This window comes from Lepidothrix coronata, unplaced genomic scaffold, assembly GCF_001604755.1.
Source record: "Lepidothrix coronata isolate B3197 unplaced genomic scaffold, Lepidothrix_coronata-1.0 Scaffold76, whole genome shotgun sequence".
NCBI classification, from domain to species: domain Eukaryota; kingdom Metazoa; phylum Chordata; class Aves; order Passeriformes; family Pipridae; genus Lepidothrix; species Lepidothrix coronata.
In genome coordinates, this window is record NW_016690256.1 from 1,856,024 (window position 1) to 1,882,762 (window position 26,739).

Here is a 26,739-nt window from a genome sequence, read left to right on the forward strand (position 1 = left end):
AAACCTCTTCAAAATGTTCAGGGATCAGGTTCTCATTGTGCCAGGCTTTGTACAGATAAGAAGAGAACAGACAGGTTTTTTTTCCAGAAGAACTCACAGACTTGATTTGCATACAGTTTCATGGATGAAAGGAGAAATTCTAAGGTGAGAGGGAAGACAAAGGAAAACACAATTTGCTTCATGAATTTATATAAGTGGAAGAGTGTAAGGCAAGGCTTGACCTACAGAGATATTTTTATATGAAAGGTTAATATTTTCCTGGCAAGGAATGTTGCCTTGTTTTGATAAATAAACTAGGTTACCTAATTATTTCAAAAATATCATTTAACCATGACATTGATGGAGTATGTTTCAGAAAATGTCCAATATGGCACTTTCCCTAGAAAAAAACTGACAACTGAGAAAAATGAAACAGTAAACGGATTTGCAAGTGCTCCTCCATCTATGCTCCCTCCATCTATGCACCCTACCCTCTTTGGCCTCCATGAGCACAACTGATACAATGTGCCCTCCTAGTACGGACGTCTATCACATAGCTTCACAGCCCTGGTCCCCCACTCCTGCCCCAGGCATCCAGCAATCAGCCGCCAAAGACTTCTCATCTCAGGGAAAGCTTTCTTGTGCCGGGAGAATGGAGAAGGAGAGAAAAAGGGAACTGGCTGCATGTGCCCCCAAAAGCAAAGTATTGAAGGTATGGCATAATCTCAGGTTCACTCCCCAGATGGGCCATCCAGAAGATTCCAAAGCCCACATTGCAGGGACTAGGCCATCACACCAGGTTGGTCAGTTCATGAAGGTCAACTAGTGCAACCGGTCAACTCTCCCACCTCCAAGGGTCTTGTCTGAGATATTGCAGATCCCAGTTCACCCTTGTTTTGGTAAGCACCTGAAGTTTTACCCAACATAGATCAGCTAGAAAAGGGACTGCTACAAGTCAGTTAGGAGGAAATTTGTTCCAAGTACCAACACTTCTGAAATACCAGTGATGGGAACTGCCCATTGATCTGATGAAATTTGGGTAATTAGCCTATAAGCACAATATGTAAGGTAATGTGGAGTAACCAGGCTACAGGGTTGGTCCTCAGACTCTGTGCTTTGAGCTGGCTCCCCAGGCACACAAATCTCCTGATTCAAGCAAGACATCAGTCTGGTCCTGTGGGAGGATTCACCCTCTGAAAGTCTCACTTTGCACTCAGGATAGAAGAGTGGGATGGGTTGGTATCTCAAAAGTTCTTGTAGGATGAGTCAATGATTTTCCACCCATAACTGATTGTTTTTAAGGAAAGCGGTTGTATTTTTAGTCAAGCCAACTGCTTTATCTATTACATGAGCAAACATTTTGTATTTGTTTGCAAAATTACGTTTTGCAAACCATTCATCTGGCTTTAGATATGGATTTTATGCCTTTACAAGGACCAAAGTCAACCCACATACAAGAGAACCCTTGACATCAGTGCCAAGCAGTGTTCCTCAGGAGATCTAATCTCTGTTCCTCAGCCAGGCACAAATTTGGCAGGCACTATTGGGAAAACGAACCCTGCCCTCTTAGGCCTCCATGAGCACAACTGACACAATGTGCCCTCCTAGTAGGAAGACATCTATCACATAGCTTCACAGCTGCGTAGTCCCCACTAACTCATATTCACATGATGGCTGGATCTTGTCTTGTTTGACTTCGTATCAGAAACAGATTTAAAAAAAATCTGTTCCCAGTTTATCCATACAATATAGTGAGCTGAATTTCTAATGTTCATATTTATAGTACCAATATTTGCAGCTTGTAAAAAACCCCCTTTCAACCTTGTTTACAACATAGGATTCAGCAATAAATGTGAATTAAAAGTAGGGAGAGTGAGATGTATTTTGTATTCTGGCAGGGAAATTTCCCTTCAGTTTAATAAAGTATACACCAATCTCCTTGAAATGTCTCTGCATCTGATACTGCAGCAGACTAAGTCTCTTTGCCGCTTAAGAAAGCCATTTCTTAGGTAATGTCAGCTCCACAAGGGTACACATATAAAAAACTAATTGAAATAAGTCTGCCTCGCATGATCACCTTCAAATGACAGTCCTGTAAATGCATCAGCCATGTGCCAGAGATGCCTTTTAAAGTGGAGCTGCACCTCACCGCTTTTTATCCAAGATCTGATCTTGGATAAAAACTTACTTGGAATCCTTTCTTGGCTCACATAACAAAACATTGCTCCATCTTTCTTATGTTCAATGATCAGCATCAGTTTTGTGCCACAAACTTCAGTATATAAAATGTCTAACGTCAGAGATGTTACTGGCAGAAAGGAAGAGAGATTAATGCACTCTTTCGGTCACCCATGGAATATCAGAATTCAGATGCAGCACAGGAGAAGACAGAAGGGATGCAATATGTGTAGGAAAACAAAGTTATTCTCAGAACAGGAAAAGACATTGGAGTTCTGAAGTACAGAAAGGAACAGGGAGACCAAAGGTAGTGGAAAAGACAAGCCAGAATGAGAGTTTCTCTTGATTAAATAGTTACTGGAAGCATCTCCATCTATTCCCACTTGCGATAATGCTGCAGTCACTGGTAATTTCAGCATTTGTCTGAAATGGGACAGGAGACAATTTAGTCTGTGTTGACACTGATTTTTCTGCTGAAATGTTACTAGCATCTGGCTTTTGATCATAACTGGTAAGGCTGTAATTCAGACTGACGGTAGAAGAAGGACACAATTTTTATCTGGTTGTTTTTAGTGTTATGAATGCACATCAGCAGACATAATGTCTAGTTTTCACCCTGTTTTCTGTGACCTGTATTTCTCTTTCCTTTTTATTTTTTATTCCAAATGAAATGTAGCCATTGACATAAGTCACTCTCACACCAGCCTCTTGGAGAAAGCACATGTGGATGATTTGAAGGTTCAGGTGATGATATTATGAGCAAGATCTCTGTCTGTCATTTTCTCCCATCCCTTGTTGATGGGTTTGTAGACTTTTCTTCCCTTAATTCCTTGTTCCAGGTAAGGCGTGAACTTCAGCTTCCAGTTCAATGTGAGCCATACAGCGCTTCGGGCTCAAGTGAGCCATTCAATAACGCTGAGCTCAACAAACTGAGCTCTTGGAGGCTCCTGCACTGGATGAATGGGAACTTGCCAACAAAGCCAGAAGGACCCACTTGTAATTGTGCCTTCGGTTATGGAAAGTTTGATGAACATGATGTATTCAGAACAAAACATTTACAACACATAGAGCCAGCACTTTTTAGTGTAACTTAAATCAAAACAGTAGAGCTGCCATAAGGATGGACCTGATTGTTGTAATTCATCAGTTGTTCTTGTCATTCTGTACACTTGTGGAATTAAGGACTCATTCCCCATATGGTCACAGAGCATCTTTAATGTACTACTCCAAGATTCATGGCCTTGCCTTTTACTGCAATGCACTGCTAAATCTGTATATTTCAGTTAGTACAGACTTAGGCCTCTGAGATACAGATATTCCAGTTTTCATGGTTTAAGACGTGGCTGATCCCAAATCCTACCCTGCAGAGGTGACTGAATACACACATGCACAGTCATAAGCTGCATCCATGGCTTATGCAAACCCACATTTGCTAATGGCTTCAGTAACTGTGCCAGCCTGGGCACTGTGGCAGCAAAGAAGATGGTCACTTCTACATGCTCTGCTATTGTAGCAGTTGCAAAAGATCCCACCAGAAAGGGTAAAGTGACTATAGTAACTTACCATAGTACCAGACTTGTTAAAGATGTCCTCCCTCCCTCCAGTTGGTCCAGATTTCATGTAGAAGTCAGGGATCTGATAAGTCTCTCAGAGTGTTTAGATACCCTCTGTTTGGATAGTGCTGGAGTTAAAAAAAACCAAAACAAAACAAAACAAAGCAAAACAAAACAACCTAAAGTATAAAAGATACTCTGTCAGCTTAAAGCAGATTTTTATTCTGACTCTGACATTTTCGCATCTCAGCTTTCCATATATGTGAAAACCCAAAAAACTAATCAAGATATCCCTTCTCCCATCTTTTGGGATTATAAGGAGAGAAACATTCAGAAGTGAATATATAACATATCTAATACACTGAAAAATGTGTGTCAAATCCTATGTGAAGACTCATTAATTACTAAAATATATCTAGGTTGTTGTTTCAGTTTTGGTGTTTGGACTTCCTTGGAAGGATGTCTGAAAAGTTACTGAGAAAACCAAGTCTTTTGTTAACAGGTCAAACTCACTGACTAGCATGCCAAGCCCCTCTGAAAAATATTTAGGACTTACTAAACCAGTAGCAATTTTCTGTCAGTTTTAGTTTCCATGTGCAGATTCAGTAAGCTTTAGTTCATGATGTTAAGTGACTTTATTGAATTCTCTTCAGTTTCCAGAGTGAATCCTATTCACAATCCCTAGTCTGTCAAGTTTATCTTTGAAACTAGTTTAATAATGTATTTTATATTGCCTATCATGATTTTTCAGTGCTAAGTTAATACATTTTTATGAATGCTGTAGGCATGGTAAAGTCTTGTAGGTGTCAAGCTATACTAACAAATTAAAATAGTGCTAAGATCAAATCCCCAGAAAATGTGGTCTATAATACAGTGTTTCATACCTGTAAACTCTTCTCCCAAATGAACTAATTTTAATGCAACATGAAAGATAAAAAATAAGTGACAAATTTGCCTCTATAGGAAGAGGACAGTGTACTAATAGACCTACTAATAGACCTATGGCACTGGTCAGGCCTTCAAGAGCATTTCCTCTCCTTGTTTATTGTACATTTTATCACACCCTTGAAATAGTTAAATGCTTTTTCAAAATATCACAAAGTATTTTTTTCTTAGAAGATCCTTACCTGTATTTTATTAGTGATTTTTGATGCTTCTTCAAGAAAACCTTTTCCTAGTATGTCATATGGGACTCTAGCTTTTTCTATCTGCTCACCTTGCTATTCACATATGTATTTAGTATCTTTCTTGATACTGGCGATGTTTCTGGCGAGAAGAGCATAAAGGCAGTTTTATGTCAACTTTACTGGGGCTCCATTCCCAGAAGCCATTCACCCGTGAGCACCGAACAACTCAACACCTGCTCCAAGTTGAACCGCATCCTAACAGACTTTCCACAAGCCAAAAATTGCCTCAGCACACTGCAGGGACCACAAAACAAGAGTGCTGGCTTTGTTCCACCTCTTTCTGAGCCAGCTAGGAGAGAAAACTTTCCAGGTGCTTAGAGATGTCAATAAAGTGCAAGAAGCAGGCTGTGGGGCACGATCTTGTCCAAATAGACATTGATAGGAATGCGCTCCTTTCGTGGTACCAGTTTTCAGCTTTTGTCTTGGTATAGTCCTGGCCATCAACGTAACCTGAACACTCACAGTGCTGTTTTCCCATCTTTCTTTTACTTGGTTTAGTTGTCCTTTTCTAAATTGTCATTGTCAGAATCCATTACCTGCAAAACTATTATATGAAAACTTCACCAATCATTACTTTATGACGATTATCCAGTCTTTAAATCTTAATTGAAGAATAAATCATTGCAAAGTTTAGCATTCTCCTTGTAAAGTATGCCCAGTGACAGGAAAAGTGGGACAAGTTTTCAACTTTTTTTATCAGGTATTTTATTAAGAGAATGTAAAAAGAGTAATAAAGCAAGGAAGGCACAAAATAGTCTGAAACTAATGAGGAACATTTGGTTATGATTCACCTCTGCTGCAACATTAGAAGTGAAGCAAAATTTAGCCCCTATATCATTGTCTGCTTGCAAAGGCCAGCTGCCAGATAAAGACATTTTCTCCTCATATTTCCTGTCTAAGAATATAAAGTAGTGTTAGAATCTGGTAACAACTTGTTTCCCAAAATATTACTTACATTTTGGTAAAATCAGAAATAGATTTAAAGGTCATTTACTCATAAAACTTACTATAACTTTCTCATAAAACAGCCACATGGAGATATCTGCACACAACAGAGGGTGCTTTCTGGTTTTCACCCTTCTTTCACCACTCTCACTTGCATAAAATGTTGATTTTAACAGTGTGATTCCTGTGCTACATTAATCTTGAAAAAGTCACAATGAATAAGTGAACCCATAGAATGAGCAAGAGTTAAAAAGGTATCATCAACTACTGCTATGAGAGTGTTTCATAAAAATCTAATGTCTTTCTTCCATTAAGATGTGGTAAGATTTTATTATTGCAACAGAAAACTTTGCACACCAAAACAGTTTAAATATGGATGGCAAATTTTTCCTTATTTAGCAATGAAGAGTACAATTCTGTTACACTAGAGTGACTTCAAATTGTATCCTTCAACTGCACTAAAGTTAGAGAGTTGTTGACCCCAATCCTTTTGATTTTTCTATTCTCTTCAAGAATACAGAACTATCTACCTTCTACAATTTCCAATTTATTTTAGGTATTACCTCTTTAGTAATATTATTTCTGTAGAGATACAGAATGCAGAACTACTTGAAGAAGAAAGAAGCTAAGTCTAATATTTACCCATACCATTTTGTTAAATAATTTTTACTGCTAAGAATGTCAGTGGTAGATTTGGAAAAACCTTAAGTTCCACTTAAAGGAAAAGGCAAATAATAGACCTGCATGTAGAAATTCCCAAAGTGTAGCCCTGATATCTACATTTACTCCTGTTCATCAAGTCATTGAGGTCACAGGTTACCTAATTAATCGAGATTTCTTGGCAGCCACATGCCCATCAGACAGTCCTAACTACCCTCACTCTTGAAAATACAGTTGCAAGCACCTGGCACTTTATCCTCATAGGGTGAAGTGCCTTGTAATGAGCCACTCCATCAGGCCTACACTCTTCTGTCTGACCTACCCAGAAGACAGCACATGATTAAAAAAATACAAAATTTTGAAGTAATTTAGATTTTGCAATCACGTCTAGTCAACCCAAATACAAGTACAGGGGAAATAAAAGCTTCTAGTTGCATTTTCTCTGCTTCACCATCTCCTCCCAGCTGTCCTGCCCTAGCTGACAGTGCCAGCATGTTCACTATCATCAGGAAGACACACTCCAGAATATCAAGGTCCTCCCTTATATTATTATTGGGTCAGGCTGAGGTGGAGTTCATTTCCCTACAGTAGCCCTCATAGTGCTGTGCTTTGCACTAGTAGCTAGAGAGACGTTGACAACACACCAGTGTTATCAAGGCTGTCTTCCCAGCTTTCCTCCCTCACCAGTGTTGCCTAAAAAATCAGGAGAAAGAACTGTCCAGGCAATATTAGATAAGATAGAGAGCAACTCTTTTAATGAAGGACTTCTGGCAAGGGAGTACAAAGATGTGCACCCACATACAGAATTCTTACACTTTTATATCTTTACTAATTATCATATCCAGTGGGGACATCCAACCTTAAGACTCCTTTTGCCCTGGTACCACCCTCAGAACTGCCCCACTGGAGTCTCTCCAAGGCCTGTTATTATTCTGGTCCAGGTACATCTCAACAAAATGTTCTTGCTAAAAATCTATTGCCTTGAAAGGAAGGTTAAGCTGAAGCATCAGGAATGTGACACACAAACTGTGAGAAAGGAATGGTTTAAAGTGAAAGAAAACTCCAGCTATATTAAGATCTACAAAAAGCTAAAAATCCTAAAAATTCTAAGGCATCACCAGTATTGTGGGCATGGGCAAGATCTTGAGAAAGGACATAGCCAGGACAGCTGACCCAAATTGACCCAAGGGATATTCCATACCATATGATGTTTGCTCAGCAATAAAACCTAAGAGAAAGGTGTGGGTGTGGGGGCATGTGCATTTTTTTTGTTATGATGTTTTTCTTCTGGAGCAAATGTTACATTTACTGAAGGCTTGCTTCTCAGGAAGTAGTACCTGGACATCACCTGCTGATGGGAAGTAGAGTATAAATCTTTTGTTTTCCTTTAATTCCACACACGGCCATTGCTTCTGCTTTATTAAACTACCTTTATTTCGACCCATGAGTTTTTCCATTTTATTTTGTCCTCTAACCCTGTCCTGCTGAGATTGGGAGTGATAGAGCAGCTTGGTGGGCATATGGCATCCAGGTAAGGTCAAGCCACCACAGTTCTTTTGGTTCTCAGTATGAGGTTTGAGACAACGGCAGTTTTATATTAAGTGTGCTATAGTTATAGGAGTTATTAAGTGGCAGGCATCTGTACAGGTCATAGAATCGTAGAATCATGGAATGCTTTGGTTGGAAGGGACCTTAAAGATCATCTAGTTCCAACCACCCTACCATGGACAGGGGCACCTTCCAGTACACCAGGTTGCTGAAAGCCTCATCCAACTTGGCCTCAAACAATGTCAGGGATGGGGCATCCACAGCTTCTCTAGGTAATCTGTTTCAGTGCTTCACTATCCTTACAGCAAATAACTTCTTCCTAATATCTAATCTAAATATCTCCTCTTTCCGTTTAATGCCATTCCCCCTTGTTCTATCACTACATGCCCTTGTAAAAAGTCCCCCTCCAGCTCACCTGTGGTCTCTCTTCAGGTACTGGAAAGCTTTTACAGAGTTTGTTGGCTGCACTGCTTATCTCTTCATAGCACTGAGCTTGGGAACATGTTAATACAACAATGGCTATGTGCTTTGCCCTGACATTGATGGCCTTGCTGTGCTGGGGGGCTATCTTGTGGTGAGGATAAGAAAATACATCTCTCTCTTCCTATCTGGGACTGATATGAATATTTTTATTATGCAGGTTTCTGAGGTCCTTGTTCATCTTTATGTGAGCTGTTTAATACTACTAATTAGCAATGTTAGCATATTGTGGTGTTTGTGAAATCTGCTGTCTTCCTGGTGTAACAGAAGACAAATTTTGGGTAAGGTGATAACTTAAATGTGCCCTGAGACAGCCTGTCCCTGGGTGGCAGGATGTGTGGAAGGATCAGGGTAGGTTCCTAGAGCTGTTACCTCCTGTAGCCTGGGATTTTGCACCTGAACAGTAAAGTAATCCTGGCAAACTGACACTCCATCTGATAGAAGGGTCCTTGCCTACCCCCATGAAAACTTGCAGCCTCTAGCACCGTATTGGGGCCTGACCCATGCCTATCAAATACAGTTCGGTACTGTCAGAGGGCTGTGGTTGAGGCAGGAACCCAAACAACAGCAACTATGGTAATTGCCCCAGTAGTAAAAAAGAGAGTGGGTCCATATCATTGATTAGAAAAGGAGGAGGAAGAAGAAAGGTTTAATCAACAGACCGATCATTTGACAAAGAATTCTCTCAAATTGAGAGAATTCACACAGGAATTGGAAGCTACCCTATCTCTGACCTCATCAGAACTTCAAGATATGTGAAATATTACAGATGCCAGCCAGATGAGTGGACTGCTGCCTGGCTGATCTGATGCTGGGATAACAGGGTTGACAGTAGAAGGTGGAATAGCCCCACAACTGAGATACCTTGCTAGAAACCAAGGAATTGAGAGAGGAATTGGAAAAGAGGCAACAATTTGCTATCTCTGGAGATGGCATTTCTCAAGTGTTAAGTGCAAAATATCCATTCAAAGACCTCTTGAACTCCCCAGGAAAGTGGATTACCACAGATGAAGGAATCCAGCACCTAAGAGAATTAGCAGTCCTGGAAGTCATCTACAGTAATCTAGACAAAGGTGAGGTCTCCAAAGATCCAGAGAACATCCTGTGCACATGGGCCATGTGGAGGAAGGTGATTCGAAGTGCCTCAGCATCATATTCTAAAAGCTTAGCAGGATAGTGTTGCCTGGATATGGATACATCAACCGTGGAGATAGTGTTGTTTTGGCTCCAAACCTTTGAATAAAATCTCTATACCTCTTCTACCTAGCAGGTCAGCACCCTAGATGTCAGGGGCATCATAAGAAATCAGTCCTTTCCTGCACTGGTCAGAGGTAAATGGAGCTCCAGGCGCATGTCACATGGTGCACTCTAGTTCCTCCTGAATGATAGGGGGAGGACACGAGGAGGTGGAATAGTGAACACACCTTTAAACTGGAAGCCTGTATACATGAACTGACAAGAGAGATAGCTGTTAAGAAGGGGTCACCCGCAAAGACTGTCAGTTTTGTTGCTGTAAAGACACAAGAAGGCAGTCAGCAATCTCCCAGATGCAGAAGAACTGAAATCATTTCCCTTGATCCTGGTGACAGGACTACTGGTCTGGCACTGCAAGGGTCAGACAGTGAATACTCTTACCAGAAACAGAAATAGAGGGCTCCTGCCTTCATCCAGGAGGAGGAAAGAGGTTACTGGGCATGCAGGACTGTTTGGATTTGATGGCCTGGCATATCAGAGGTGTAAGGCTTTAGTAGAACTGGTGTGCTTTGCTCTGGTGCCACAGGGAACAGAATCCACCTGGATCTTGGAGTGACAGGGGCATACAACAAATTGTGTGTATCAGAGGCCAAGGTGGAATTAACAAAGGACATGTGGAAAAATCACCTGTTAGACACCAGATCAATTATTATTGGGTCTGAACCAACTTGTGGGGACTCTGTGTGTTTGTGTGTGTGTGTGTAGGGGGAAGGATGGGTCGAACCTCACAGAGGTGGAGTGGCGTTGTGTCCTGCATGACACACCCCTGGAGCCCACACAGGAAAGCCCCGGAGTAGTTGTCAGTCACAAACAGCCTGGGAAAACTATAACACCCCACAGATTCTGCAGCCCCTAACCCAGCTCAGATTGGCAGGGACTGTGAGAACTTCCTCTCACCCTGACCTGCAACCCCCAGGGTAGCTGGTGGGTCGAACACCCCACCTGGAGGGGTTGGCCATAGGGATCAGAGCAGATAAAACCAAGGGCATGTGTTTGCCTCAGGCTGTGGCCCTGCAATTGGACTTGAGAGCTGGTCTTCTACAAGGTTTCAATGGTAGGTGTATAATCTGTCTCTCCCTCTCTCACCTTCTCTCTTCTTGATCCCTCTGCTTTTCTTTCTTTGCTCCTTTCTTGATACTTAGAGTGGTTTGGAGCTGGAGGGATTGGATCTTGATTTAAGTGTTGTGGAATTGGTTGGATTTTGCCTTAAGCATTGTTGGTTTACTTAATGTTGACTTAAGTGTTGTGGATTACTTATATATCTTGAATTAGTATTGTAGTGGAACATTTTTGTCTAGCTTGTGTGGTGTCCTTTTGAACTTTGGCCAAGTCACCTCTTTTACTCCCCTAAATTAATAATGAAATTCCTTGAGAACAAGCCTGTGGCTTATTCTCTTGACCCTACATCTATATATTTAAGCAAAACTCATAGTCAATCCCGTGAGCCAGCAGCTCCCAGGGTCAGAGTTTTACAGCATCCCACTGTGTTTGCCCAGACTAGCCCAGAAGAGCGTACTTCTAGGACATAAATGGGTGCTAACAGGTTTTTGAAGTAGCCACTGTGAACACAGAGAAGATCAAGCAGCTATCCACCCCTCCTGGCCTCTCCAAAGATCACTTCATTGTTGGACCATTGTGAGTTGAAGAACAGTAGGTGCCAGTTGCTACAAGGATGGCGCACTGGAGGCAGTATCACACAAACCAGGATTCCCTGGCTCCCATCCATGAGCCAATTCAACATGTGGGGAGCAAATGAGTGATCAGCAAGATTCCCTCACCTTTTAATAGTCCCATATGGCCAGTGCAAAAGTCTGATAGAGGGTGGAGATGAACAGTAGACTATCATGGCCTGAGCAAAGCAAGGTCACTGCTGAGTGCTTCTGTGCCAGACGTATTAGAGCTCCAGTACAAACCAAAGTTGAAGGAAGCCAAGTGGTGTGCTACAGGTGACATTGCCAGTGTGTTTTTTTCAGTTCCTTTGACAGCAGAGTACAGGCCACAGTTTGCTTTCATGTGGAGAGGTGTTCAATACCTGGAATCATCTGCCCCTACAGTGGAAATACAGTCCTTCCATTCGTCATGGACTAACCTGGAGAAATCTTATGTCTCTGAGCACTTACAGTACATCAATGACATCATGGCATGGGGCAACAAGGTAGGAAAAGTGTTTAAGAAGGGAAAAAGAGTGATTCAGATTCTTCTGAAAGCTGTTTTAGTCATAAAAAGAAGCAAGATTGAAGGACCTGAACAGGAGATTCAGTTCTTGGGAATAAAATGGCAGGATGGGTGCTGTCATGTGCCCATGGATGTAGTCAGTAAGATAGCAACTATTTCTCCACCAGCTAAGAAGAGGAAAACACAAGCTTTCCTAGGCATCGTAGGACAATGCATGTTCCAGACTAGAGTCAGCTTATAAGCGCTCCCTTTTGAGTGACCCAAAAGAACTATTTTGAGTGGGGCCTTGAGCAACAACGAGCCTTTGAGCAGATCAAACTGGAGATAGCTCATGCTGTAGCTCTTGGACTGGTCTGGACAGGACCAGCTGTGCAAAATGTGCTCCAGACTGCAGCTGGGGAGCATAGTCTCAACTGAAGCCTCTGACAGAAAACTTTAGGAGAAACCCAAGGTTGACTATAAGGGTTGTGGAGTTGGGAGTATCAAGGATCAGAAGCCACTACACCCTGACTGAAAAAGTGATATTACCAGCAAATGAGGGGGGTTGAGCCATTCCAAAAGTTGTTGGTACAGAAGCATGTCTCCTTTTGGCACTGTGATTGCCTGTGCTACACTGGATGTTCAAAGGGAACATCCTCTCTACATATCACACAGTCAGTGCTACATGGAGTATGTGACAATGAACTTAACTGAGGAAACCCACCAGCTCAGGGATCCTGGAAGAGATCGTGGACTGGCCAGAAAGCAGAGATACCACACCTATACAGTCTCTACGGTGCAAAAAGAAAGAAGGGATGGAGAAGGGATGCCAGCTACAGGTCTTCTGCCAGCTTTTACTTCTATGTGTTGATCTGTACCCTAGAATGAAAGGCTTTTTTGTTTCCCTGTGATGTGAGTGCTTGTTAAAACCTATAAAAAACCTGAAAAACAAGTGTCCTTAGATAGATTGCATTGTTAATTCATCTTTGTGACTAATTTATTAAATTCAATTTGATTTCACAAGTTGGAAGAGGTTTTAATTTCTCAGAAATTTCAAAAGGATGAATGACAGATAAAGAAGTGAGCAGAGTGTGCCATCCCAAATTACCTATTAGTTGCAACTCTGATTCTACAAAATTTTTGTTAGTAAAAAAGCTAGCATATCTGAGAAAGAAACACTCCCTTTTTTTTTTGACAGTTAGAATATGAACGATTCCTCTCTATATTAATTAAACAAGTACCAATATCCTTCATAGTGTACAATATTATTATTAGGATTGAGATCTGGTCCCGTAAGTGCAAATAGTATGCAGACAACCCTGAGGCACTTTGTACTGAGGTAATGCAACTTGATACTGAAATTTATTCATAAATTACTATATTTCATAGAATTTAAAAGATAAATTCCACTGTGAGAGCTGACTTATGTCGATCAGCGTGGTCATCATGTTACATTCCAGATAAAGTGTATTACTGAAATAAGCTGTCACTGAAATGTACTTATTGAGCCATTATATTAGCATAATCTGAACCTACACTCATAATGGCAGCTTCCTGAAAGACAAAAAGAAGAGAAATATCAGGGAATCCTGTAACTATCATTAAAGAATCTCACTTCTACATACTTCAGTTCACCTTCTTCTTTTTCTTTTTCTGTAGGTTGTGACCTCATCCCAGTCCAGTATCTCAGATGGGGTGATCCTGAACCAATTGCAGCAGTTGTTTTCGCATGTCTGGGTCTCCTGGCCACCTTGTTTGTTACAGTTATATTCATAATGTACCGTGATACTCCAGTGGTCAAATCATCCAGTCGAGAACTTTGCTACATCATTCTAGCCGGTATCTGCTTGGGTTACTTGTGCACTTTCTGTCTCATTGCAAAACCTCAACAGATTTACTGTTACCTTCAACGAATTGGCATCGGCCTCTCGCCAGCTATGAGTTATTCTGCTCTGGTAACTAAAACCAACCGCATTGCAAGAATCCTGGCTGGAAGCAAGAAGAAAATTTGTACAAAGAAACCTAGGTTCATGAGTGCCTGTGCCCAGCTGGTTATTGCATTTATCCTGATATGTATACAATTAGGCATCATTGTTGCCCTCTTTATAATGGAACCACCAGATATAATGCATGATTACCCAAGCATCCGAGAGGTCTACCTGATTTGTAACACCACCAACTTGGGTGTTGTAACTCCCCTTGGATATAATGGATTATTAATTTTGAGCTGCACCTTTTATGCATTTAAGACAAGAAATGTCCCAGCTAACTTCAATGAAGCAAAATATATTGCCTTCACAATGTATACCACCTGCATCATTTGGCTGGCTTTTGTGCCAATATATTTTGGAAGCAACTACAAGATAATCACCATGTGCTTCTCAGTGAGTCTGAGTGCCACAGTGGCTCTTGGCTGTATGTTTGTGCCCAAGGTCTACATCATCCTTGCTAAGCCAGAAAGAAACGTGCGCAGTGCATTCACCACATCGACTGTAGTCCGCATGCATGTAGGGGATGGAAAGTCATCTTCAGCTGCAAGCCGCTCAAGCAGCCTGGTGAACCTGTGGAAAAGAAGGGGATCCTCCGGTGAAACCCTTAGGTAAAGTTTTCTAATTCGGGAGTGTGGGGAAGCAATTATGATATTCTGAGAGTTACTAATAGTGGAATGACAAAAAAATATACATTTCCTTTACCTCTGCACTGGGAGAGAAGTGAGTCCTCTCTCCCACAGTACTGTAAGTTTTGGACTTAATTTAGTTAAAGTGCTGTGCAAAAACGGGGAGCAAAGCAATGGGGAAAAAATTACAAAGTTGTAAGTACCAACTGTGACAACTGTACACTAATCTAGGGGAGGAACAAGATCTTAGGAGGAAAAAAAAAAAGAGAACAAGAAATATAACTCATTGCCTTGTCCTGAATGCACTCGTTTACAACTTCTTTCCTTAAATGAACTTCACAGTGTCTGTGTTTTGCCTCTAGTCACAGAAGTAAGACAACAGGGTTGCTGCTAGTGCTTACATAATTGAGGTGGAGCAATAAACACAAGTGTCATCATCAACATCCACTCTCAGGCATCTGAGGTTTTTTTTCATGTGACTCTTCTGTTATACTTTTTATCTCCTATTCCCTTGATTTTCCTTTCTTGTATTATCTCTTCCTGATTTCCTTCTTTCTGTCTTTACCTATCTTCTCTTCCTTACCTTTCTTGATACCTTTTTCTGTGCATATCCTCCTAATTCTAACAAATTCAGCTGCTCACAGGCTGTCTCCCTTCCTGTCATTGAACAGATAATCCCTTGTGAGATATGTGTTTCTTCCTAAGGCGTTATTTGAATTCAGTGATCACGAAGACAAGTTGTATGTTCAGTTGTAAAAATTACTGCAAGTGAACACTAAAGAGAAAGGAGAGCTCTGTAGTGGAAACACTGCTCTGCTTCACAGTCAGAGTGTGTAGGCATGCACTCTGACCGGTGGTTTGTTTTAATTTTTTGATCCTTTTCACTTTTGATAAGGGTTCTATGGGGATAATTTGGGTTATTTAACTGCTGGAGTAAACAAAAAATTCTGTCTTTATGAAAATGCAAAGAAACAATTTTACCATTCCTCAGCTATCTATGTCTAGCCTAGAAGTGACAAGTAGCTAGATTTTTCCTCCTCACTTAAACACATATGGATTTTAGGATTGATAATACAAATATTTCCAGACATGCCGTTGTTCACAACTGGAGTTGTCATGCAACATGGCCAATTTGTACTTTCATTTCTGTATGAAGCACAATTTAGACTTGAGGGAGGACCTTACTAATACCTGCAGGGCATATTATGCCAAAGTGATGATTTTTTTCTGTCAGATTATTAGTAATGCTTCTCTTTCAAAGACTTTCAATTGGTACAAAAATGGCCAGTCTATTACAAGATATTTTATATCTGTGATCAGTTAATGATGTTTTTTTTCCAGTTCCTTTCCAGGTGCAGAGTAGGATGATATATAAAAATGATAAATCCTTTATCAGGTTAAGAGATTGTTACCTGAAATATCCTTTTCTTCAGCCTCTGTCTGTATGCATGAATGACCTGAGGTATTTGAATTTGAATCCCTATAACAACTTCTGGACCAGCTAAAAGAGGCATTCTTCATAATATGTCCTCAATCGAAGGCATTCTTTCTCTTTGAGATCATTATTATTTTCCCTTGCTTTTGCTGCAAAGCTCATTTGCCATCTCACAACTTGTTTAACAAAAAGATGAAGATATAGATGACAGGAAGATCTTGGGCTTGGGAAGGATTTGTTTGTCATCTGTTCAGGCCCAATTTGGAAAGGTACTGTTGTAAAATCTTTGTTTTATTCTGAAAAGTAAGGACCATATTAGATCCCTCAACATGTAGATAATACCTGCAGTAGAGAGGTATTAGCAGAATGTAATGGATCATCATCAACAAAGACTTCTTTTTCAATAGCACAGTTTTGGGAATGTCTTCGATCCGAAAGAGCATTGAGAGTGCCTAGTATGTGTGTGTAGGAATGAAAATGGCAGTACAAAGCTGATATATTGACATATTTACCTAGATATGAAGAACTAGAACATTTCATTTGAAACTTGGAGAAAAAATGTCACCAGCGCTGTTCATTAACACATAAAACTGCAACAAAGAAGATCCTTCTCATACATGTGTCTGAATCCTCAGGTGATTAAACTGTGATGGTGCCAGTGAGTTTAGCAGTGTGTGCCTGAAGAGTCTAGGAACTGAAGAGAAATTGATTCCATCCATCCGGGGAAATTATCTCTAATAAATACTAATTTGATTACATGAAAGAGAGTCCTAAAAGATACTGAGTAAATTTAAAATGCTGCTCAGAACTTCACCTAGATCTGATACCATCTCCGAGAAAGAACAGAAAACCACTGTCAGCTTCAATTCTGTAAAGTGTAGAGAGTGATCAAACAGAGTTCCACCATTTTACTTAATATTCAAACATTTCTTTAAAAAATCCTGTTCACTAAGTAATATGTTTCAAGGTATCATTCAGTACAATGCTCAAAATCTTGTTTTGAATAGTTACTCAAGTAAACACTGAAGTATTCAGGATCAAAGGAAATATGCACTAGAGCTACATGGCATTATTTAAATAGCTCAGAGGAGTTTTATTTAAAAGAGAGTGAGTCACTGTTGAATTTTAAAGAAACATGCTATTTAAGTCACAAGTGCATAAAGGGGCCCCTATCATTAGCATTTTGCTTCTTGACGCTAATTTATAGCACAGCGTAGTATTGCATCAAATCATTGTCAAACAGATAATACCAAAGTGACATTCAGAGCTTTCACATCAGCTGCAAAATGATAGATAACAAGACTGCTTTTGCCTAAATAAAGCAATGCATCTGTTAGAGTTCTAAATGACTTTTTGCATGGGGTGTTCTTCAATTAAGAACTCTCAAGCAAGCTGCTGCTATGTGTTGGAATGAATTTTCACATACTGAAATACATAGAAGGAGAGAGTAAAACTATTCATTACCCAGTGAAATGAAAACCATTTCATGTAGGCTATTGTGATTCAGCAGTACTCACCAAAACATATTCTGCCCTCATTTAAAAGTAGGGCTAACAAACCTGACATTATCAGAAGCAACTCCACAAAGGAGAATAATAAACACTATACAGCTGAAGTCAAAGTCATATCACCTGTGTAGAGAAGCATTTGGACATTCTGATTTCAATTACGTTACCAGTTAATTTCATAGGGACTAGAAAGGCCATAAATAAATTTAGTAAATCTTACCTTGAGGTCCCAGGAGTTATTATCACATATGCTCCACAGCCCTGTTGCAAGAGTCCTAAATACAGGCCTAATTTATTCTCTCCGAATTCTCAAATAACTCTATCCCAGGTAAGATAAGGACTATATATTTCTCCTACAAGAGCTGCTGCTGTAGTATTTCTAGTCGGGACTGCACACCAGAAAGTCTCATTCACGCTACTTTGACTGGGGGAATTTCAAAAGTTTCTCTTAACTTTGCCCTGGATTTACAGTAATTTAACCATTGTAGGTGTTTATGTCTTCTGGAATGTGACTTTAAATGATCCAAACTGCATATGCTCCATTTTCCAAGCTTAGAAATACTAACCCTTTAAATACACTCAAGTCCCTAAAACTACCTGCAGAAAAGCAAAATTTCTTTCCCTTAGAGGTTCCTTTTCTGAGTGACTAGCAAAGCATTAAAAAACAGCCCTAAATACTCTCTCACACACCTATGTGCTATTCAAATCTTTGAAGTCCTACCAATATTTTTCTCTCTGCCCCTCAAATTTCTTTCAAATCTTCACAGTACAGACCATGCTCCTTCTCATCAATTCTCCCACTGCTGGCTATAGGTAGTCCAGTGATTCTTGCCCTCAACTTCTTTTGGAGGTCCCCAAACCACTTTCTAGGTTTCTTGGTTGCCTCAGCAGCAAATTCTGCACTGTTTCTGCCTGTAATATGTTATGGGAAAATCAAGAGGAACTTGTCATCCTTCTACAGACACAGAGCTGTTCGGGCAGTGAGGGGGGAACCTCTGAAATAAGAGTGAGATCAGATAACACCATTGTAATCCCAATGTAAGGCTCTCTGCTTGGAGATTGGAAGCTTAGTTCATATGCATCTCCCTTTATTATATTTGCAGTGACAGTGAAAGGCAGAAGAAAGGAATTAGGTAGATAACGTGTTTTTTTAATTGCCAGTTGGTCATTCTCCCTGTGACAATGCAGGACGCAATTAGGTTTCTTCTACCACATTCTCAAAAGACAGAAGCTTGTAGATGCCCTGTCCAAGCCAAAAGTACTGTCCTGAATCAAAATAAGACAGATTTCCATCTTCTAAATGAGTTAGAATCACTGAAAGTAACTAAGCCAAAAGCTGAGCAGCACTTTCAATCTGTAACCCAGGCAGGTAGCTACAATCATGCAAAAGGTGTTGCCAGCAAAGTTAGATAATGTTCGGTATATTCCAGATACATTGAATGTTTATGGTATTGCACATAATTCCTACATACAGCTGTGAACAGCACAATCCTAGACAAGAGGAAAAATATGCGCATAAATTTCTGCACCTTATCACAGACACTTCTCTGACAAATCTCATTGAGATTAAGGCTTAATAGCCCTGTGTGTCAGTGATACTTTATTTCACCTTGATTTACTATGTGATGCAGTATTTCCTAAATGGTTAAACATAAACTGTGGCTGTCAAACAAAATGAATTAATTCCTTGTTTTTAATATATTATTTTTCCTCTTAAGAAGTTTGTCTAACACTGTGTGATTGCAGAACTGAGCACTGTTCTGTATACGTCTGCAGAAGTGATAGAACTGACAGCTTTCATCCAGGGCTGGGATCCCTTGTTCTGGTAATCCAACACTCACCTTTAGGGGAAGCACAGAATTTTTATTATATAAATCACCATCATTTTGTTTTATCTTACTCAACTTAGATAAAGATGCTCACATATCCACCTAAAAATCAGGTTTCTCTCTCTCAAGCACTACGCTGTTATATCAGACAAATCAGTCAGATGTCCAGGGAAAACATGATAAGTAGATTTTTTCTACTGGATTGGATTCAGCCCTTGACCACCAGTGTCTATAATTAGTGTATATTTAAACATTAGACAGTCACAAACTGGGCTATAATAAAGTATTTTGGAAACAGGTGTCTACCATCACACTGCATCTCTGTTCCTCAAGGAAGAGTTGGTTTTCTCCCTTATCTGTTCTCTCTTTTCTTCCTTCTTATGACTGACCATATCTGTTTTGTTACAATTTAAACAAGAGCTATTTTGGTCCAGAAAATAAGAAAATATTATTGGATCAGCCTAGAAGTTGCCATTACTGGTTTAAAAATATTCCAGTCTAAGTATTATATCATGCATCAGCATGCCATATTTTAGCACTGAAGTCTTGAGGTGAGCTTTTTCAGAAGTCTGAATTGAAATTTCTCAAAAAGTCCACTTTTTTTCCCTCAGGAGATTTTTAAAACATTACTTCTAATGCTGAATATGATTGAAATTCATATAAAGTCTTGAAAAAAATGAGTGACTCAAAAATTTCAGGTTAAAACTTGAACAATCTTAGATACAAAAAATTCTGAACGGTTTCACTACTGCTGTGTTACATAATTAAGAAAATCTTGGGAAGACATTGAGTTTCCAGACTTATGGGAATCCCCACCAGAATAAACTTCTGCCACTGTTACACACAATACACCAAGGTTCCCCAAGAGGCAACCCAAGCAATTCCCATTGCCCAGATATCAAATTTTCACTGGTTGAAAGCCATATCCATGAAAAAGCAGATAGATTTGAAGTCATGGCAATGACGCTGTGATCAAATATTTTTAGAATATGCGTGTGCATTATCAACTTGAGGATTTCAAATGTAAATGAGAGAGATTCAAATTCCCTATGCCTCATCAAGATAAGCTGCCTGAGAGATGAAACAGGGCTGTCATTTCACATGCAGCTTTTAGTCCTGTAAAGAAGATGGAGTACAAGGAAAACCGGGGGAGTTTTGTGGAAAGCTGAAGCTGGTTTGCATTCTTCGTGTGTACTCCCGTTGAGAAAGATACCAATCATGAATTTCTACCACAGCATATTCTATTGGGACACATTTCTTACAGTACAAGTGCCAATTTTGTCTTCATTTATATGCAGCTTGAACAATTTCTCTGACACATTTTGAATGATGATCAAAAAACACTTCACTTCCAAACTAATATGTAAAAACTTTTTACTTACCAGACTTTTCCAGGGCATGGGTTATGGGTTCATACTCACAGTTTTCATAACCAAAGGGCTGAGATACTCTTGGTGATCTGATTGGTCATATGGTACACTAACACTCTGTCAAACTCCACCAGGTCCATTGTCTGGTAAAACAAAGGAAAACACGGCTCTCCTAAACTGTAGAATAACAGTTACAGATTTCATAAATATCATTGATTCTGCAGTTTCTACAGGTAGTTGAACTGATTTACTCACAGAAACATGAAACTGAATACAGAAGTTGTTGTAACCCCACAATACCGAGCTCAAGACGGGTGTATAACCTCCCATAGGGAGTTATATCCACAGCTTGTCAGTTATGCCAGCATGGCTTGCATTCCTACTGGAACCTGGTGGAGCCATTATGTCTTGAATAAAATAAACAGTGATTGGAAAAAAAAGAAAGAAGAGTTATTTTCCAGCCTCATGAAAATAAAATTATTTTTAATATCAGTCAATGGTGGAGGAGAGGTTCCAGCCTGCCTCTCTTATATCCCACAAGTACCCCATCCATCAGGCTATTATAATAGCTTTACGCTAAAAGATCTTTGCAATTCCAGTTTTATCTCACTGGGGAAAAAAATAAAGGTAGAAACATTATTTGAAATACTGAAGTTTTATTATTTGTCATCTAGTGATGACTTTTAGTGTTTTTAATCAGCTCTAGTGCGTATGGAGAACTAATTGGAAGATTATCAAAGAATATGAATTGGGAGAACTAATACTTAAGAAGTTACATTCTAGAAATGCCATTGACTGGCACCATCTTTGAATTGTAGCAGTGATCAGCTTTTAGCCATTTTTCATCTCAATACAATAAATCCCTGTGGAAGCTAAAAAGTTAAAGAGTCCTGTCCAAAACAGGACCACATATGACTGCAAGGGAAAAGATGTCACTGAAAAATCATCATGTACCAAAAATTAAGTTAATTTCTACAGATGCTGTTTAATGGGACCATTGAATACAAATTGCACAAAAGTGCTTAGATGGTTCTGTATTATGAGATGATGGCAAAAAAAGTGAGGGATAAGCTTCTTACATGACAATGTCATTAGAGCAGATAACAATTTACATGAGGTGAAAGTTTGGCTGAATGAGTATAGATGTTATTTAAAAAAAAAATTCTAGGCATAGAGATGCAACAAGATACTATTTGTTTGCTTTGTAGCCTTGCTAGAAAATAATTTTGATGCATGTAGGACAAAAAAAGTTGACTCTTCAGAGAAAGTCATTGTTCTTTTGATGGATTAATCTTCATTTATCAATAAATCAGTTCCCAAAAGGATCATTTGAAGCTCATTATTTTAATCCAATAAACTACAAAAATTTAGATTGAGAGGTTACTGACTGGTTTAAGTCCTTCAATTTTCCCTAAATAATTTAGTTTTGGTATCTTTTTGGACAAACTTGATACTATGATTAATTAAACTTCAAATACTGTGAAATGATTAAATAATATCTTATGAAACTCAATGAAAGGTATTACTGAAAGATTTTGATAGATTGTTGCTAAAACATTCCATCTGTATAATGAAATTATATTCTCTAATGCCCTGATAACAATTTGCGTGCAGTACTAGTGTTGTTGGTTTGAATTTTCCCCTCAACTTGAATTTAATTAAGATATGGATTGATTGATGAATTGATTGATATAAAATGTTTGGCTGCAGTAACTAAGCGCATGTATTCAAGCCTATTAGCATGCATCATGTAGATCCTGTCTACCAGGTTTGTCTACGAAAGGAACTTCTGGTTCTTTTGAGAAACAACTCTGATATGAACTAGAATTGTAAGGACATGCACCCTCCTTCCAAGGTCCACCAAGACATGAGCCATTCTGCCACTATGGAAACACCTGTATGAATTACAAGGAATGGTATTTAGACTTGTATCCTGAATGTTGATGTAGACTGGTAAAAGAGCTTGGATTTCATTTGACTGAGAGCTGCGTTTACTTACAAATATTTTTTAATAACTGACTGAAATTTAAGGTAGATGTATATAAACACAAGGTTCTTTTAACTTGCTGTAGTTTTGATTATAGCATTCTTTACTGAACTTCTGTATAGATAAATCCCTACGGTACAGAAATCCTATACAATGGTTTGTCCAACATTTCAGAAAAATTCTCTCTGGAAAAATGGAAATAAACACACTGGTAATATTTTGCTATCAGTCTAATCTTCCCTTGAGTCAGTATAACGATTTGTATATCATTCTGTCAAAAATGTCATTTTAACTCACCAGCTGCAATTACATATGATTGCTTAATTAGAATAAGCTTTTTTAAAAAAAGTAAAATATTATGTTGCACTTGAAAAACAATAAATTGTGAGTTTGGGTCTAAACCAATTTTGCTTGCTAAAATTGTGCTATTAAGCAAGCAATATGCTGATTTTTTTTTAAAGGAAAAAATGGCATGCTTAATAATATACAATTAATTTTAGCCATTATACAAATGGGAAAATGTCAAACAATAAACTGGCACCCTTTTAAAAATATTCAGGGCAATGTGATGCAATGTCAAGATAGCATGACCAATCTCACAGAACTGATTTTCAAGAATACAGTATGTTTGTAGTTCAAAGCAGCCACTGCAGTAACAACACAAAATATTTTTCATATTTCAGTTTTTAGCATTTATGCAGAAGTCTTTATACATATATTGTCTTACTTAATCTAAAAGCTGTTATGAAATTCAAGTTCTTCATAATTTCTTAATATCAAGACCAAGGAATCTTGCAGGTGAAAAAACACTTCTTGTATGTAAGATTTGACAATTAAAACATATATCTGAGTCTGGAAAGGTGTATGGCTCTGTAACATTCAGCAATCTGTTCAAGTTCCAGGCAAAAACACATGGAAAAGACTCTGTAAAAAATGATGGAAAGCAAAAAGAAGGAATTTCATCAATACACTGTAAATATTTCTGAATCTCCTTTCCTCTCCTCCATTAATTTAACCTTTCAAGGACTCAAAAAAGTCTTGCTTCAAGTTTATTCCAAAATAGCCAAAATGAGAAGTTTGGGAGTAAATTATAGATATTACCTGCTTTGATTATTGTTAACTTTAAGGTGAAAATCTTGATTCGAAAAGTTTTAGATACTTTATTCCGTTTTCATTATCTCAGGCCAAAACCTGGAATCCCATTAATTAACAGGGATTATAGGAACTAGTCACTACATGATTAGTCATTGCCTATAATGACATAGGGCTGTACAACCCCTCTCAAGTGTTTCTGTAGAAAGATAAATTTTTCCTTCCTTGCAAGGTACATTTTCTTCAGGACGTTATGCCTGTGTTGACTAGAGCTACTCTATTCCTCTGGGGTTAACGGTGCCGAGCACACATTTCATGCTCAATAATTAATAACATTTCTGGATGGCAGCATGAGATTACATTTGAAATAGGGATTGTTGACAGCTCTCCATTGCAAAGGCAACAAATTTGCTTTGCATTGCATTTAAAAAACCCAAAGATACTCTGAGATATCTTTAGTTGGTTAAACTTTTTACTGAAAAAGAGAAAAAAATCTTATGTCTAAGTGTAAAAACCAATCTCTGATTGCTGGGATTTTATTTTTTTTTTTAGAGGACAGATTGTCTGAAACAACTACTTTTTGCTCTTGCAAGCTCTTGTTTTGTGAAGACTCTCAGCTTGTGTAGTATGGACATTTCAACAGAATCTGTGCATAAACACCCACATTCTAACCATAGGCTATTTCTCCAGGATTGGAGAATGTCTTTGGCCAAACTATTCACAAATGTAGGCTATGGCACACCTCCTAGGTCTGGTCTGCCAGCATCCTCCTGATAGGGGATGTATAACAATATAGAATGCACTCCTGATGGAGGTATCCAAGACCCTCTGCATGGAAACCAGGAAAGAGCAGAGGTAGGAGAGGCCATGAGCACAGCTGGGTCTCACTCTAACATGAAGTCAGGACAACCAGGATACCAGCACCTGGGTCTAATGTGAAGGCATAGTCTAATGAAACCCATATCTAAAGACTATCATCTCTCGTGAGTACAGGGACCCCAAAAAAAAAATAAAAAAAAGCAGATCTGTACCTACACAAGTATAAAAACTGGTTTCTACAGCATTTAGCGACTCACTATTGATCTCATTCAGGATGATGATTCCCACATTCCCCTTTTATTTCCCTTAGTATCCATTAATTTTTGTGTACAGGACAAATTTTGTTGGAAGGTGAAGGCAAAGAGAAGGCAAACGAAAGGTGTTCAAACATGAGCAGTCACGCTCGAGTTTCCTGCCATGTGTCACATGTACATTGAATTCACAAAAAGCCAAGGCAGTATAGACATGGTTTCTCAGCCCAGGAGTAAGTTTCCTTCTCTTTACTAATCCTCTCTGGAGAGTCCAGAGCGCTGCTGCGTAAGATGTGACAAAATATTTGGCAAATGGACAAGATCTCCAGTACTGAATTACTGGGAATTACTTCCAAAATCTCTTGTCACTGATCAACACTTACAAAACATGTTTATCAATACTTACACAACATTTATCATTAAGCTTTTTTCTTAAGACAGCTTCCTCCTGTGCAAAAAAATGACACAGCCTAAAATGCCCCACCAGAAGATCCAAAAAAATCCCCCAAATTACCCAAAATATTTTAAATCCTTCAACAGAATTTAGTACTTGCATTTCTGCACAGAATCAAAGTCTTCTTTCTCTTTTCTAACCAATATATAGTCCTGGAATTGACAATGAGAAAATAACTCTATTCTTACACACTGTAGTGTTTTATGCTTCCTCCATACACTAGCCAAAATACCCAATTAATTTTAACACGAGTATTTTTTATGTAAATTGCAATTAAATGTCTGGGTTTTTTTCCTCTCAATAGATTGGCTCTTCTAAAGCAATCCTTATTTTTAACAATCTGGAAAGGGACATTTCTCTAATGAAAGACATTCTGAGGCAAAATCATTTTCTTTGTCTGCTCTGAAAGCTGAAAATAATTTTACCCAGAACCCTTGGGGTACCTTTACAGAATGATCATCTAAAAAATTTTGCAGCTTCCTTTCAACAGTTAGATGCACTTTAAACACTAGGAGGATTGATTAAAGTTTTGTGACTATTTTCATAATTATGTGGATATTTAGCACTGGATGAATGGCAGTGTAGCAGTTACTATGGTTCAAGACTTAGAGGCATCATGTGACAACATACTATTTCTGATGGTGTAATTTGCTCTTGAGTGGATGGAAAAACTTGAGAGATTCATAGTAATCTCTCTGCAGACTTTCAAGGCAGTGAAATTTATACTAATGTGAAATGGACAATTTGGGGAGTTTCTTTATCTGGGTCACATCCATCCTAACCAGGGGTTCTTCAGGATGGAGTTACCAAGGACACTTACCTCTTATTTCTTTTTTTTGGGTGCATGTGAGAATTCAGTTTATTGTGAGTATTTATAGTCTTCAAATTCTTTCTCCTGCTTTTGACTTTTTCTCCTTCTGCTTTGCTAGGTAAAATATTTCTTTTGGTCATTTGGTTTAAACATTACTGTGTTTCCTTCCTGCTCTTCTGAAACTCTACTTTCTTTGATGTCTAACACTTTCACATCAGCTTTCTTTCTTTTTTTTTCCTGTGAAGTTTCTATGTACTCTTTTCTCTTTGCTCTTATTCTCTGGCTACCCAAATTTAATTTGTATGATCCATTTTGACTTCCTTTGTATTTTTCAGTGAATTTATCTACTGTCTAAGCCCATCCACTCTTTCTTCTGCTCTAGGAATCGGCTTCCATTTAATACGTATGTGTCCTGTGCGAGTTTCATGCCTATCTGGGAGCACTACATATACCACACTCTGGATTGCCTTAAAACCTTGGTAGCCAGTCTACAAAATTCCTGTTGTTCCTCCTCTCAGTAAGATTGTAATTAGTAAATGCAAGGACTTTGCACTGAACACATCTCATTTTACTGTCTCTGGTTCACTAAGCTTCTTCATCAGTTATTTATGCAACATACACTGCATCT

At 38.9% G+C, this 26,739-nt stretch overlaps 1 protein-coding gene across 5 annotated transcripts in view; it reads left to right on the forward strand.

Annotated features, from left to right (window-relative positions):
- GRM5 (glutamate metabotropic receptor 5) overlaps nucleotides 1-26,739 on the forward strand; it is a 241,633-nt gene that overhangs the window by 196,756 nt on the left and 18,138 nt on the right. For all 5 annotated transcript variants that reach the window (XM_017819715.1, XM_017819716.1, XM_017819717.1 and 2 more), the window contains one exon: nucleotides 13,598-14,537. In XM_017819715.1, the coding sequence (XP_017675204.1) occupies nucleotides 13,598-14,537 (940 nt within the window). The remainder of the gene's footprint in view (nucleotides 1-13,597; nucleotides 14,538-26,739) is intronic.